This window comes from Hyla sarda, chromosome 6 (assembly GCF_029499605.1).
Source record: "Hyla sarda isolate aHylSar1 chromosome 6, aHylSar1.hap1, whole genome shotgun sequence".
In the NCBI taxonomy this organism is placed as follows: Eukaryota; Metazoa; Chordata; class Amphibia; order Anura; family Hylidae; genus Hyla; species Hyla sarda.
In genome coordinates this window covers 279,514,110-279,531,384 of record NC_079194.1, presented here as the reverse complement: position 1 = coordinate 279,531,384, position 17,275 = coordinate 279,514,110, and the positions used below count along the sequence as shown (strand labels likewise).

The 17,275-nt window shown below is 44.4% G+C and overlaps 1 protein-coding gene across 2 annotated transcripts in view; it reads left to right on the top strand.

Moving 5' to 3' along the window:
- Window positions 1–1,683: 1,683 nt before the first annotated feature.
- LOC130277117 (EH domain-binding protein 1-like) overlaps window positions 1,684–17,275 on the top strand; it is a 116,435-nt gene continuing 100,843 nt past the window's right edge. For both annotated transcript variants that reach the window (XM_056527467.1, XM_056527466.1), the window contains exon 1: window positions 1,684–2,321. In XM_056527467.1, the coding sequence (XP_056383442.1) occupies window positions 2,218–2,321 (104 nt within the window). In that variant the 5' untranslated portion in view covers window positions 1,684–2,217. The remainder of the gene's footprint in view (window positions 2,322–17,275) is intronic.

Here is a 17,275-nt window from a genome sequence, read left to right as displayed (position 1 = left end):
CATTTAACCCTTTCCTTAATAAAAGTTCAAATCACCCCCCTTTTCCCATAAAAAAAAAACACCATGTAAATAAAAATAAATATATATGTGGTATCGCCGCGTGTGTAGATGTCCGAACTATAAAAATATATAATTAATTAAACTGCTCGGTCAATGGCGTACGCGCAAAAAAATTCAAAAGTCCGAAATAACGTATTTTTGGTCGCTTTTTATATAATGAAAAAATGAATAAAAAGCAATCAAAAAGTCCAATCAATACAAAAATGGTTCCGCTAAAAACTTCAGATCACGGCGCAAAAAAATGAGCCCTCATACCGCCCCATATGCAGAAAAATAAAAAAGTTATAGGGGTCAGAAAATGACAGTTTTAAACGTATATATTTCCGTGCATGTTGTTATGATTTTTTCCAGAAGTACAACAAAACCAAACCTATATAAGTAGGGAATCATTTTAATCATATGGACCTACAGAATAAATATCAGGTGTCATTTTTACCGAAAAATGTACTGCGTAGAAACGGAAGCCCCCAAAAGTTACAAAATGGCGTCTTTTCTTCAATTTCATCGCACAATGATTTTTTTCCCTGTTTAACTGTATATTTTTGGGTAAAATGACTGATGTCACTGCAAAGTAGAATTGGTGTCGCAAAAAATAAGCCATAATATGGATTTTTAGGTGCAAAATTTAAAGGGTTATGATTTTTAAAAGGTGAGGAGGAAAAAAACGAAAGTGCAAGAACCGAAAAACCCTGCGTCCTTAAAGGGGTACCCCGCCCCTAGACATCTTATCCCCTATCCAAAGGATATGGGATAAGATGTCAGATCGCCGGGGTCCCGCTTCTGGGGACCCCAGGGATCGCTGCTGCAGCACCTCGCTATCATTACTGCGCAGAGCGAGATCACTCTGCACGTAATGACGGGCAATACAGGGGCCGGAGCATGGTTACGTCACGGCTCCGCCCCTCGTGACATCACGGCCCACCCCAAGTCTATGGGAAGGGGGCGTGGGGGTCATCACGCCCCCTGCCATAGACTTGCATTAAGGGGACGGGCCGTGATGTCATGAGGGGCGGAGCCATGACGTCACGCTGCTCCAGCCCCTGTATCGCCCGTCATTACGCACAGAGCCAACTCGCTCTGTGTAGTAATGATGGCGGGGTGCCGCAGCGGCGATCCCCGGGGTCCCCAGCAGCGGGACCGCGGCGATCTAACATCTTATCCCCTATCCTTTGGATAGGGGATAAGATGCCAGGGGCGGTGTACCCTTTTAAGGGGTTAAAAACGGATGAATGTATAGTGTAAAAACAGCCTTACTCACAATCTAAGTTCCAAAGTAACCAGACAAATGTCATGAATACATTTAAAAAAAATCGGCTCCATTATGTTTGAAAATTTGACTTTCCTGGGGATTTTCATTTTTTTTATTGTTTCAGGAAATGCAGAATATAAAATACCTTCTAAGCATTTCCATACTCCACCCGATGTCTGCGTCAAATGATTTTATATTTTGAGAATAAATAAAGTAAAGAAATAAAATACAGTGTACACATTTATACAACTATACATGTTCTGGGCGACACATACACAGACAGGTCTGCATACACAAATATATACAGTCACACCCTCTGCCCTGCCTCCTCCTTCAAGTTTTACTTCTGCTTAGCTGAGGGGAACGGGCTGTCTCTAACTTAGAGGGAATGAGAAGCGAGACTGACTAAAAAAGAGAGGAACTTAGAACTCAGAGACCCCAGAAAGTCAATATGAGACAGACTGGCATGGAGCACTTAATGGGCTGAGACTGGGAAACTGTCTATGGCAAACAGGAAAGAATGAGGTAAATTGGAAGAGACTTCTCTGCAGCGAAAGGAGCTGTCACTGACAGGCGAGGATTTGACATGGAGGCTGAACAGTGACTGGACTTGTCTCTGACAGGCAGACACCCTGAAAAGTAAGGTAAAGTTTCCGAACAAGCATCAGGATCTTCTCTCCATACGAAAGAGAGGACAAAGGAACAGGTTGAGCAAACAAATACTGTATTTTAAGAAAATGACAAGCACCTAAAACGGTGAGACAGACTGAGAAAGCACACAGGAAGGGAGAGGCAAGAAGAGAGAGCGCAACTGAGTCACCAGCAGCAAGGAAAGACAGCATTTGTGTCCTGCACCCTTCACCATGCTGGACTCTGTCAGAGACTGTCACTGAGAGAAAGAGACAACCATGTCTTCAGTATGGAAGAGACTGCAGCGTACCGGCAAGAGAGCCTCCCGCTTCCAGTTCGTGGCCTCTTACCAGGAACTGATATTAGAGTGCACCCAGAAATGGTGAGATGACCAACGCTTTGTCGCCTTATCCGTGCGTCCATTGTACTGCGGTCGATAGATACAGTACCGAATAATATCTATGGCGGAGGGCCATGTGATACGCCTGTGCCTTTATTGGGCGGAATTAATGTGAATGCTTTCTGCACCGGTGTCCCCCCCCCCCCCCCCCCCATAATGAAAGTCACACTTTGGAAAGTTTTATAGCATGTGGTGTTGTGTATCTATCTTCGCGATTTACTTTTAAGTCTCTGTTCTACGTAGCATCCTGGTCTATGCCGTAACGGTTATATATATATATATATATATATATATATATATATATATATAAATATATGCGTTTCGGAGCGTACAACATAGTGTACGGAATTCGATAAAGTTCGCTGCTTCCAGTCACCTTCTCTTGGGCCTTTGATGGTGCGACCCTTGTATAACTATATACGTTTTTTAGTGGAGATTATTATTGTTTTATTTTTTTTTTGGTTTAGAACAGATTGCGTATTCACCACCTTCTTGCATGGTCATGGTACGACATGGCGGTTTAGTGACAGTGTAGAAATAATAGAGTGCAAATGCCAATCTCTTGTCACATACTACGAGGTCGAGCGCTGTGACGTACTAAAGTACTTTAGTCTGGGGGATATATCAACTCATCCAGTCGTTATCCCAACACTGGGGGCAGTATTTATTTGCCAGCATGACGTTTGACTATGCACATTGTCTATAGCCTATAACAATGTTTCCCAAGCAGTGTGCCTCCAGCTGTTGCAAAACCACAACTCCTAGCATGGCCGGACAGCCGAAGGCTGTCCGGCCATGCTAGGAGTTGTAGTTTTGGAACAGCCGGAGGCACACTGCTTGGACAAACACTTGCCTATATATCGTCTTAGTTGCACATGGCACTAACACTATAATAACTAACTTCTATAATTTGATGATAAATTTTCTAAAGAAATATGACTGATACGACTGACTAGTATATATATATATATATATATATATATATATATATATATATATATGCATTTATGAAGAGTTTATGAACATAAGGATCATAAGTCCCTTATTGACTCAAGTAGAAAAGAACAGGCTTGGGCGACCTTTGTGTCCTCTGACCAGCTAGTCACGGCCACTTTCTTGCTGGCAGTCAGTGACTAATCAGTGATGAAGCTGGAAACAAGCGTGCTCCGGCTTGGCTTCTGCCATAGTCACAGTCTCTTCAGGAATGCACTCCTTTTTTGGGGATTTTAAACTGGGGGAAGTATTTAAGGATTTACTTTGCAGCTCTGCAAAACGTATATTCTCTAGTTATTTCCGGCACCGGGCTGCCATGGTTATCTTATATGAGTTAAAGGGGCACTCCTGTGGAAAACTTTTTTTTTTTTTTAAATCAACTGGTGCCAGAAAGTTAAACAGATTTGTAAATGACTTCTATTAAAAAAATCTTAATCCTTCCAGTACTTTTTAGGGGCTGTATACTACAGAGGAAATGCTTATCTTTTTAGATTTCTCTGATGTCATGATCACAATGCTCTTTGCTGACCTCTGCTGTCCATTTTAGGAACTGTCCAGAGCAGGAGAAAATCCTCATAGCAAACATATTCTGCTCTGGACAGTTCCTAAAATGGATAGCAGAGGTCAGCAGAGAGCACTGTGGTCATGACATCAGAGAAATCTAAAAAGATAAGCATTTCCTCTGTAGTAAATAGCCCCTAAAAAGTACTGGAAGGATTAAGATTTTTTTTAATAGAAGTAATTTACAAATCTGTTTAACTTTCTGGCACCAGTTGATTTAAAAAAAAAAAAAAAGGTTTCCACGGGAGTACCCCTTTAACGCAACGGGATATCCTAATGCACCAGATATTATTATTTGTATTATTTTTATTTTATTATCATTATTTTATTATTATTATTAAAGTGTACCTGTCGTCAACAAAAACTTTTTATATAATGTAGATAATGCCATTATATCTATATTTGTAATATACATTGATAAAAAAAAATGTGTATATTTTTGTCCCTGCAGCTATTGCCTGTGTGTCTCTATGAAGAGTCCAAATACAGGAAGTGATGGTGGACAAGCCGGGCTCTGTGCACTAAGAAAATGCAGGACAGTGTGCACTGAGCTCTATAACATGCCCCCGGCTCACACAGCAGGCTGATTGACAAGCCAGGAGCCAGCACAGAGCCCTGCTTCTCCCGCCCTCACTTCCTGTATTTGGACTCCTCATGGAGACACACAGGCAATAGCTGCAAGGAAAGCATTTTTTCACCCAAAAATATATACAATTTTTAACCGATGTATATTACAAATGTACATAGAATGGTATTATCTACATTATATAAAAAGTTTTTGTTGACGACAGGTACACTTTAATTATTTATTTATATATTTATTTCTTTATATAGAGCCCTTGGTACCTGTAATTGAGAAATACAGTGGTCCCTCAACATACGATGGTAATTCGTTCCAAACGACCCATTGTTTGTCGAATCCATCGTATGTTGAGGGATTCGTGCAATGTAAAAAGTGCATTTAATACTCACCTGTGCCCGCCGCTCCGTACCGTGTCCTCACCGCTCTCGATGCTGTCCCAGGGGCTCCCTATGCTGTCCCACTACTCCGGCGTCTTCTTTGGGATCCTCCGGCTTCTTCCGCATCTTCTCCGATGTCCGGGCCTCGCTTTCTGGTGACGTTATTATGTTGCGGCGCCAGGACGGCGTGCGCAGCGACGTAATAACGACAGCGGAAAGCGAGGCCTGGACCCCGGAGAAGATGCAGAAGACGCCGGAGGATCGCAAAGTGGACCCGGAGCAGCGGGGATAGGTAAGTGAACCTGTCCGGGATGCTTAAACTGCTATCCGACAGCAGCTTAAGCATTTTGCACTGTCGGATAGCAGTTAATGCGATGGCCCCGACATATAAAAGCATCGTATGTCGATGCTGACATCGACATGCGGTGGCCTCTGAGAGGCCATCGTATGTCGATTTGATCATATGTCGGGGCCATCGCATGTCGGGGGGTTACTGTAATGTTAAAATTAGTTACAAAATGTTGGCATTTCTATGTGGGGACATCAACTCTCCAGAAGGCCGAATAGAAGATTTTAGGGAGTTGTGTATTGGATGAATGTAGTACCCACTAGTAATGTTCTATTATTCTATAGGATGCATTTAGCTTTGGTTGATGACTGCTAAAGTGTGAAAATAGGAAGAGAAAATCTTTGCTTCCTTTACCTTAAGTTTCTGTTGTGGTTTCTTAAGAGCAGAGGTTCCTTTTTTTTTGTTTGTTTTTTCTGCTCGGCAAGAGCAGATTACAATGTTGTTCCAGCTACTTCTCTTCAAGGCCCAGATCAGTGTTTTCTAAATAAAAAGTGTGCTTCTAGCTGTTGCAAAACTACAACCCTCAGCATGCTCGGACAGCCTTTGGCTGTCCGAGTATGCTAGGAGTTGTAGTTTTGCAACAGCTGGAGACACACTGGTTGGGTGGCACTTGCCTAGATAGGACACCAAGGCCGGGGGAAGGGCTGCAGCCTGTGTCGCTTGATGTCAGTTTTATCAATATGTGGCCCAAGTGACACTTGTAGATAACTTTGAGATGACAAAGGGTGGAGCCGCCCTGTAGAGATCAAGGAGACAATTGCTTTCACTTTCTAAATTCCTCTAATGAGATGATAGTTGCTGTCTGATTCCCTCCCAGGGGCTTTTTTTAATAGGTTTGAAACATACCATATTATTACATTTGTGCTTTTATATTGGCACTACAGCCATGCAAAAATAATTGAGTCACCCGAGGATGTTCACCCAGCTTTTAAAATTTTTTTTACCTTACGACAAACACACAAATAGATATGACACAACAGATATGACACAAAACTATTTATATTTAAAGGCTGAGCATCATGGGTATAAGAGGAGAGTCGGACGCTGTTCTGGAGACACTTATCCCCTATCCTGATAATAGGGGATACGTTATTACAAGCCGGGACATCCCTCTTACAAGGGATACTCCGCCCCTGGGCATCTTATTCCCTATCCAAAGGATAGGGGATAAAATATCTGATCGTGGGGAGTTCTGGTGCTGGGGTAAACATTCATGTCTATGGGAGGGGTGTGACAAGCAACCACAGCCATCATGCCCCCTACCATAGACATGAATGGAGGGGGAATGGTGTGACGTCACAACCATGGGTGCCGAACTCAGCGTTTTGAACAAAAATGTTCAGAAAGCTGGGGCACTGCCCTGAGATCGCGGGGGATCTCAGCTGCTGGCCCCCCCGCGATCAGACATCTTATCCCCTATCCTTTGGTCTTAGCTAACTGAAAGAGAACATAAGAGAACTGTCAAACAATGGATAGAATGATACATTTATTTCACAATGGTATGGTAAAAGATGTTGGTTGTTCCCAATCTGCTGTGTGCAAAACGTTGCCCTTAGAAATAAAATAAGATGGTTGTAAACCCCAGAAGACATGAAAAAAGAAAGAAAAAAGCAATATTAAAACAGACAAATATAAAAATAAACAAAAACAAATGGGTGGAACACAGGAGCCAATATTTTTAACCGAACTGTTAGAAATTGGCTGATTGAATTGGGATTGATAGCCAGAAGAGACAAATAATACCCGGCACTAACATCTAAACAGAAGGAAAAAGATTACCATGGGCTTAAGAAAAGCAATCTTGAAGTTTGGAGGATTGGATGAAAGTGATATTTAGCAATGAATCACTAATTTGGATTGGTCTAAGAGATGATGATGGAACTTTCATCTGGTGCCGTTTAGATGAATGTACACATAAAGATGGTAAATAGGGAAGATGGTAAATATTATATTAACAGTCAAGGCACAGGTGAGCATGGAAAATTTGAGTATGTAATTCTATCTATAGAAAATAGGCGTGATGATGAGGTCATTTTGTAGTATACAAGCATCACCAAGAAAATGAGAAACGGAGCATTCACCCGTTATGTGTCCTAAATAGGCAGGTCGTTACCGACGTATCATCCGTCTTTGGCAGGGAGGTGGTGGATGGAACGGGGGGAGCTCAGACGCCAGCGTCTGAGCTCCCCCCCGTTCCATCCACCGCCTCCCTGCTGAAGACGGATGATACGTCGGTAACGACCTGCCTATTTAGGACACATACCGGGTGAGTGCTCAGTTTCTCATTTTCTTGGTGATGCTTGTATATGGAGTTTCTTGTTATACGTGAGCACCTCCCCTATTCCCAGTTCATTAACAGCACGTCCCATTATCAGTTATCCATAATATAGAAACAGTCCCATACCCAGTGCCGATTCGTACTCCCCCTATTTTTTTTTCGTTGGTGTTTGAAATCATTTTGTAGTATGATAATGCATCAAGCCACAGAGGAAAGACTGCTTAAAGGGAACCTACCAGATAGATTATTCTGCCCTCACTATACTTTCCTATCCCTGCATAGGAAGAAATCTGTTAATCATGGCAGGTGCCTTTCTTGACTCTTCTTCAAGAAAGGCATATCTACTCATTTACTTGGCTACCAAGCAAGAAAGCTTTCGGAATCTCAGCTTTGTTCAAAATTTATAATGGAAATGTAGAAAATTGGCCCATGACAATGCTTTTTACTGCAAAGCTGATCTGTCAATGACTTTTCCAGAGAGTCGAATTTAGCTTGGTATAAAACTTTGCAGTACACGCTTGAAGGTTGAAAAAAGACGAGAGTCCATTAAGTTCAACCTATATCCCTACTGTGTCTCTTCTGAGTTGATCCAGAGGAAGCCAAAAAAAAACCTTATGAGGCTGATGCCAATTGCCCCATACCAGGGGAAAAATTCCTTCTCGACTCCAAATATGGCATCAGAATAAATTCCTGGATCAACGTTTTGTCCCTATATTACTCTTTAGAAATGCATCCCGGCCCCTTTTGATCTCTTTAATCAAGTTCACCATGACCACCTCCTCTGGCAGAGAGTTCCATAGTCTCACTGCTCTTACAGTAAAGAACCCTTGTCTGTGCTGGTGTAGAAACCTTCTTTCCTCTAGACATAGAGGATTCCCCCTTGTTATAGATACAGTCCTGGGATATTTGTTGTGAATGTTTTACTAAGCCAGAATGTTCAGCCTATGGTGCATATACCTATTGTTCATCATATTGGCAGACCATGTGGCTGGTATGTGGCCCTTGGAAAGAGGAGCCCAATCCTGGTTGGTCCCATTCCTTTTTCTACTGGTAAGAAACAGTGCAGAACTCCTCTCTCAAAGGAACTGCATTGTCAGCAAATTAATAGAGGGGTGAACTGACCACTGGGACATGAAAAGTAAAGAGAAATAAACACCAATAGGCATCAACCTTATTGCTTTTTTTTTTCCTTCCTCTGGATCAACACAGTAGGGTTCTAGGTTGAATTTGATGGAATAATGGACTTTTTTTTAAAACCTGTGTATGTTACAGGTCTTTCTGCTTGTGAGGGTAAAATCAGAGGCCATTATAGGAGGACCATTTTGAAATCTGTTATGGGCCCCCTCTATTCTATGTAAGCCACTGTGTTCAGCTATAAACCTTTTTGTCATATTGGCTAGTCACTGTCCAATGTGGGTCACCTCTGTGATATTGACTTGCCAAGTGGGAACTTTCTAGTACGGAGACCAGGGAGTGCTGCTCAGTGGAACCGGGCCGGTGAGAACAGCTGGGGATCAGGTGATTTTTATTGTTTTTATACCAGACTGAAAATATTTCTCGCTAAAAAGTCTTGCCCATCAACCCCTTTAAATACAAGCAGTCAAGCATGTGATCACTGTTGGGAATAGTGATTTAGATCCGCATAATTTTTGTATGACCGCTATAAACAAGGCCGGAGCCCAGGGTGGGAGTCACAGGCTTTTGGCCTATAAATTGCAGTTCTAGTGATGCAGCATTTTTATGGCCACTAATGGGCCTTTGTGTGTTTCATGCAGTAATTCTCCTTTAACCTGTAATAAGATCAATCTGTGTGTGGTCTATTTACTGTATTCATTACTCGGATCTATGTGCAAATCCTCGCATTTAGCAACAACAACCCAAACCTGCAATTTTCCTGTCAAATGTGTCATCTTCTCTGTATCTATCTTGGCATCATGCTATTTCGTTCTGCTTTAATAAACAGTCTGTTTTTTAGTTTGGGAGAAGCTGGAAATACAGCTATTTTATTAGTCCACATTCCAGAATTTCAGCCTACAATTCCGCTTTGAAATTGGGTACAGAAATTCTGCTTACTAAAATGTGCGTGTGAGTCAATGGGTTTTCCGTACACCCAAGAATATGTGAGCGGAATTTTCCCTGAAGAATAGTGGTGCCCTTTCTTTGACTTCAATGGGACTCTCATTTGAAGGCAGATTTTTACCGAATGCGGAATGGAGGCAGATTGGAAGCGGATTGCAGGTGGAATTTCCGTACGGAGTTTAGTCTGAATTTTTAATTGGGTCAGCAGCTTATTTCCTCAGCCAAGCATGAAAAAGTGGGATGACTTGGTTCTGGTCATGTGACCAAATGGTCCAAAAGGGGCCAAACTTTGCTCCTTAGTGCACTCCCGCTGTTTTCCGATTCAAATTTCTGTTTTGAATTGAGGTCGGAAAATCCATCCAGAATAGTGGGGTGGAATACTTGCAGAAATAACAAACTTCTGCCTGCAACTGAAAATGCTTCGGAGGCAGAAATGACCAAACTTTTGCAAGCAGACAGGTGGAATTTCAGTAGTGTGAACCTAGCCTAAGGGTATATTCACATGGTGGAAGTCTGCTTGCAGAATTCTGCCTCAAATAAAAGCCCATAGACTTCTATGGGATTCCGCACTCCCATTCACACTTCTGAAATTCCGCAAGCGGAATTTCAGAAGTGTGAATAGGAGTGCGGAATCCCATAGAAGTCTATGGGCTTAAAGGAGTAGTCCAGTCCTGAAAAACTCATCCCCTATCCTAAGGATAGGGTATAAGTTTCAGATAGCGGGGGGGGGGGGTCCGACTGCTGGGACCCCCCGCGATCTCTTGTATGGCGACCCGGCTCTCCGGCCCGATAGCGGCGGCCTGATAGAAGTGGCGGCCGACATGCCCCATCAATACAGCGCTATGGTAGAGCCGGAGATCGCTGAAGTCAGTGCTCCAGCTCTGCCATAGAGTTGTATTGAGGGATCGTGTCAGCTGTCGCTTTGTGCGGTGGTCAACACGCCTCCCCCACAGGCTGGGGTCCCCGTACGGGAGATTGCAGGGAATCCCTGCGGTTGGACCCCCCACTATCTGACACTTATCCCCTATCCTTAGGATAGGGGATAAGTTTTTCAGGACAGAACTACTCCTTTAAATGCGAGGTGGAATTCAGCAAGCGGAATTCTCCAAGTGGGAATTCCGCCGTGTGAATAGACCCTTAGTTTTCTAAAACTGTGAAATCTAATTCTCCTTGGAAGCCAGTCAGGGGGAGGTCTTGGGAAAAAAGGAGCTATCACCTTTACAGTAGGAAAGAGATAGTTGTAGTGATTCCGTCACACAGGAACGTTTTTTTTGGCATTGATTCCTCCAAAGGTTGGGATTTACTGCTATAAGCCTGTACAGCTGGTTCCAGTATAATGATTCACAGACATCCATTGTGAGATATCTCAAGGATAATGCAAGGACTGGAGTCTTTTCTGTAAGATAAGAAAAGTACAGAGACCCCCCCGCCCCCGACCTACGATGGCCCCGACATACGATAATTTCAACATACGATGGCCTCTCAGAGGAGATCGCATGTTGAAGGCAGCATCAGCATACGATGCTTTTGTATGTCGAGGCCATCGCATAAACGGCTGTCCGGCAGCGCTGACTGCTTCAGCTGCCACTGGATAGCCCTTTACGGTGCCCCGTGTGGTCCACTGAGGATCACTTACCTGTCTACGGGGCTCCGGCGCGTCCTCTTCGGGATCCTCTGCATCGTCGGCGCTCTCCATCATCGTCATCACGTCGCTGTGCACGCCGTCCCGTCATCCAATAGGAACGGTGTGCGTAACGATGTGATGGCGGCGACGGAGAGCGAAGATGCTGAGGAAGCAGAGGCCTTGCCGGAGCGTCGGGGACACCTCGTGGACGGGGTGACAGCGATGGAGGGCGACATCCTGGGCAGCGGTGATGGTCCGGAGCGGCGGGGACAGGTGAGTACAACTTCCTCTACCAGTGGTCTTCAACCTGCGGACCTCCAGATGTTGCAAAACTACAACTCCCAGCATGCCCGGACAGCCATGCTGGGTGTTGTAGTTTTGCAACATCTGGAGGTCCGCAGGTTGTAGACCACTGTCCTATACTTTACATTGCACGGATCCCTCAACATACGATGGTTTCAACAAACGATGGTCCATTTGGAACGGATTACCATCGTATGTTGAGGGACCACTGTATTGTGTAATGGGGAATGGTGAGCTCTTTCCTGGTCATACACTGCGTTTTGCAGACACGGCCAGCCATAGTTTTTAATGACACATTGTGCTTGATATTAAGAGAGTTTTTTAGACTAAAAAGGAAATTACAACAATAAAAATATTAAGATTTCACATTTAATTCTTGTTCAATGCAGTCTTTTCCATGACTATTATGGTGTAGTTATGGTGCAAAGGTGTTGGACCCACGTCATTGGGTGCATGTGGCAGTTGTGTTACATAGCAAGCACTCTGCCTTAAAAGGGGTACTCCGCTGGGAAAAAAACATTTTTTATCAACTGGTGCCAGAAAGTTAAACAAATTTGTAAATTACTTCTATTTTAAAATCTTAATCCTTCCAGTACTTCTCAGCTGCTATATGCTCCACAGAAGATCTTTTTCAGATTTCCTATCTGTCTGACCACAGTGCTCTCTGCTGACACCTTTGTCCATGTCAGGAACTGTCCAGAGCAGCATATGTTTGCTCCTGCTCTGGGCAGTTCCTGACATGGACAGAGGTGTCAGCAGAGAGCACTGTGGTCAAACAGAAAAGAAATTCAAAAAGAAAAGAACTTCCTCTGTATTGTACAGCACCTGATAAGTACTGGAAGAATTAAGATTTTTTTTTATAGAAGTAATTTACAAATCTGTTTAACTTTCTGGCATCAGTTGATTTAAAAGAAATCCAATGGAGACCAAAGATCAGATTTTGACTGTTTAACCCCTTAGATGCAACAATAGTCCCCAGGTCTGCCATGTACACAAGCCTTTTAGACAATGTATTTCAATGTATTATAGAAGCGATTGCATGCACCTACTAAGACTAAAAGGTACAAAAAGTTTAGTAGAGTTTTTAGGCAATAAAAAAACAAAATACCCATATAAATGCAGATTATAGATAGAGCCCTCATAACAAAACACTCGTAGAAGTGCGTGCTATAGGGCCCACAAGCCAATGCTTACGTTGGTGCCACTACAACGATTCGTGCCACCGTTAAAGTACCAGGTAGTACAGTGCTCTTGTAACAATACCAGCCTGTGTGGCCCTCACAGCAGAGCAAGCTACAGGGCTTCTATAACCTAATCTAGTACCAACTACTCCTCTATGCAGCTACATGTCATAGTAGGGTGACGCAGCATATCGGCATCACCATACATGTCTACGGCACCATGCTCTTCCTGGGTGTACCGGGTCTATTTCACAGGCTATATCTCTCTGTGTATCTGACTGCCAAGAAAGAAGACCATGATTCCTGAAATCAGTCCCAGCATAATGTCCCAGATTTTACAACCTGTCAGTTTACCCCCCTCCTTATGACTTAAGTTAACAACACGCTCTGATCCAGGACATGGTTCCCAAAAGCCCAGTAAAACAAATTAAGGCGTTGTAGTGTCAGATGTTTGGGCCCACCGAAGGTTCTCTTGCATCCCTGGTGGAAGACTGGGGTGTCAAGGTTACATCCTTAAAGGGGTACTCCACCCCTAGACATCTTATCCCCTATACTAAGGGTAGGGGATAAGATGTCTGATCGCAGGAGGTCCGGCCACTGGGACCCCCTGCGATCTCCAGGCCGGCAAAATGACGTTCTGAACATTTAGAAACACAAGTGGCCGTGTTGTGATGTCACGTCATGCCCCCAACATTCATGTCTATGGGAGGGGCGTGACGGCTGTGGTAGAGGTGGGGTACATCCTACGTTTTGAAAACAAAAACAAAAAAATGCTAATAATGCTCAAATGCAATACAAAAATTTCCAATTTTCTATCCACAATTCTTCAATAACTTGTGATAATTTGTGCAATAATGGATTTTGCAGCCCTTCGGTATCATAGACTATCTGTGAGGTTGCTTAGAGAATGAACAGCGTACACTCCTTGTGAAGTCTATCATCCACACTCCGCAGCCTTCACCTTTGCTCTATCTCTTATCTCGCTGTGTGACTCCTTCTAAGTCTCATTACATGCCGTAAATTTGTTTGTTCTCAAGAGACTGGATTTATGTTGTTGTTACAGATGAAAGGGTGAAATAAGAACTATGTGTAGAATGGAGTTAAGGAAGACTAGTGTTTTTCATGCAGGTCACATGGCCTGCTGTTTAATAATTTAAGGTTACCCTTTATAACAATGAGTCTGTTGTGTACACAGCTTTCATATAAAGCTTGTAGTGATAGTTGCAACAATCCATTCGGACCTTGGACATATCCCTTGTAATCTATGGTGAGGCTGTAATGTAGGCCACAAAATGAACATATATACCTTAGAAAATATGATTGAACATATTCACTTATTAACTACCGTATATACTCGAGTATAAGCCGATATAAGCCATATATAAGCCAAGGCCACTAATTTCACCCCAAAAACCCAGGAAAAGTTATTGACTCGACTATAAGCCTAGGGTGGGAAATACATCATCCCCCCCTGTCATCATCCAGACCCCATCATTACCACCCTCGTCATCACCCTGTCATCATCACCCTGTCATCATCCCCCCTTCATCATCACCACCTGTCATCATCACCCTGTCATCATCCCCCCTTCATCATCACTGCCTGTCATCATCCCCCCTGTCATCATCACCCTGTCATCATCATCCCTTCATCATCACCCTGTCATCATCCCCCCTTCATCATCACCCTGTCATCATCATCCCTTCATCATCACCCTGTCATCATCCCCCTTCATCATCACCCTGTCATCATCCCCCTTCATCATCACCCTGTCATCATCATCCCTTCATCATCACCCTGTCATCATCCCCCTTCATCATCCCCCCTTCATCATCACCGCCTGTCATCATCCCACACCACCCCTTCATCATCACCGCCTGTCATCATCCCCCTGTCATCATCCCACCCCCCCTTCATCATCACCTCCTGTCATCATCCCCCACCCCCCTTAATCATCACCGCCTGTCATCATCCCCCTGTCATCATCCCCCCCCCTTCATCATCACCGCTTGTCAATGTCTGAACAGTGGCCTTCAACCTGCGGACCTCCAGATGTTTCAAACCAACAACTCCCAACATGCCCGGACAGCCATCGGCTGTCCGGGCATTCCGTGAGTTGTAGTTTTGAAACATCTGGAGGTCCGCAGGTTGAAGACCACTGCGGCCTTCGTCATCATTCAGACCCCCCCCCCCCTCCCTTTAGTTTTGTTCTCACCTCCCCTTGGCGGGAAGTTAGGGTGAGCTGGTCAGGGCCATCTGTGCTGCAGGGACCGTCCAGTGGGGGGGGGATAGTCGCTCCGGGCTGTTCCATCTTCACCGGGGGGGGCCTCTTCTTCGCGCTTCGGGCCCGGAATAGTGACGTTGCCTTGATGACCATGCACAGGGACGTTACGCATGAACGTCCCTCTGCGTCGTCGTCAAGGCAACGTCACTATTCCGGGGCCGGGCCCGAAGCGCCGAGAAGAGGCCTCCCCCGGGGAAGATGGACTGCCCGGATTGACTATCCCTCCCCACCGGACGGTCCCCGGAGCACAGATGGCCCTGACCAGCTCACCCTAACTTCCCGCCGAGGGGAGGTGAGTACAAAACTAAAGGGGGGGGGGTCTGGATTATGACGAAGGCCGCAGTGATCTTCAACCTGAAGACCTCCAGATGTTTCAAAACTACAACTCCCAGCATGCCCGGACAGCCATCGGCTGTCCGGGCATGCTGGGAGTTGTAGTTTTGAAACATCTGGAGGTCCGCAGGTTGAAGACCACTGAGGGCGGAGAGTTCCCTCGAGTATAAGCCGAGGGGGGTGTTTTCAGCACGAAAAATCGTGCTGAAAAACTTGACTTATGCTCGAGTATATTCGGTACTTTGGTAGATTTAACCCAAGAGGACCATTAGGAATGCAACGCAGTATGCATCAGAAAACTAAATCTTCAAACAAGAGAAATGAGGGTCTTCTCGCCAGAGGGATTTGGTTGAGACGAAAGGTAGGAAGAGCATTTTTGAGGTAATGGTCCTGCCATGTTATATAAATGGGGGAGATCAACCAGACACCAACCAATTTCTGAGTGTCTGAAGTGTGTAGAGCCTTAGGGGACACCCTTATGGATATATTCATAGTAGGAGGTCAAGATGTGTCTTTAGGACACGTTTAAAACTGTGGATGTCGGATATAAGTCTGAGATTTGGGGTATTGTATTTCCCCGAGAAATGGTGCAGCACAAGCAAAGTCTTGGAGACGGGAGTGAGAGGTTCATATTATGGACGATGTTGGTGTTAGATCTCGGCAGAGCGGAGAGAATGTAGGACGGAAGACAGAGATGATAGAGGAGATGTAGGGAGGTGCAGCGCTGGGGAGAGTGAAGATTGTGACCTGAATTCTGGTCTGAATGGGTAACCAGTATTGTGACTGACACAGGGGAAGACATCTGTGAAATAGATGGAGAGGAAGATGAGTCTGGCTGCGGCATTGAGGATGGACTGGAGGGGTGAGAGTTTAGTAAAGAGATACAATAGTCAAGGTGAGAATGAATTAGAAGTAATGAATAAAAAGTAATGAAAAGTTCTGTACTTTTTCTGTCTTTTGGGCTCACTCCTGCTTTTGGCTTAAAGGAGTAGTGCAGTGAAACACAACTTATCCTCTATCCAAAGGATAGGGGATAAGTTATAGATCACGGGGGTCCGACCCTTGGGACCACTCACAATCTCCTGAACGGGACCCTGGCAGTCTTCCGGAAGCTGCTGTTCCGACCCCCGCAGGAAGCGGCTGCCGACACGCCCCCTCCATGTACATCTATGGGATGGAGAGGGTGTGTCGGCCGCTGCTCCGTGCATGGGTCAGCAAGCCCCCTTCCAGCAGACTGCCCGCGCCCTGTTCAGGAGATTGCAGGGGGGGGGGGGGTCAGACCCCCCGCGATCTATAACTTATCCCCTATCCTTTGGATAGGGGATAAGTTATGTTTCACTACAGAATTCCTTTGAAAATACTAATGCAAAACAGTGAGTCAAATGCTACCGTGTGGAACCGGCCAAAGGCATAGTTCTCACATTTTATTTAGACCTTGTATCATAGGTTACTATAGTATAGCATTTGTGTATGGCCTTGTTATTTGATCACTGTATTATTTGAGCACTGTATACTGGTTGCAGGCTTTTTGTCATAGTAACAGATGTTATATACTCTACTTATTTAGTGTTAATACACAGTTCTTTTTAGTATTTACTTTCAACAGGAACTTTTAGCAGAAGCATAGTTCTTCATTTCATAAGGGTCATATCCACTTTACCAGTTGTGGTAGGTTTTTTAGGGCACAGTCATGCAGAATTCTTTCTGGAGTGCCATTCCATAGGCTGGCATTTATAAACTCTGAGAATACCCTAACTCTGGCTGGCATGTGTTGTTGAGGTGTCCCAGTACCGCATTCTATACGGTACTTATTTATGTATGGGTCCACATAGCCAGAGTCCCTAGGACGTAGGGATCCCTGTCAGCCAGTCTACCCCTAGTCGCCTCTATTCTAGTTTATAATCATAGGTTAATGTAAATAGAATAATATGTGTAAATAAAAGGTTAATTACTTGTTTCCATTAGCGTTGCAGGACCTGCGGGTCATGTGA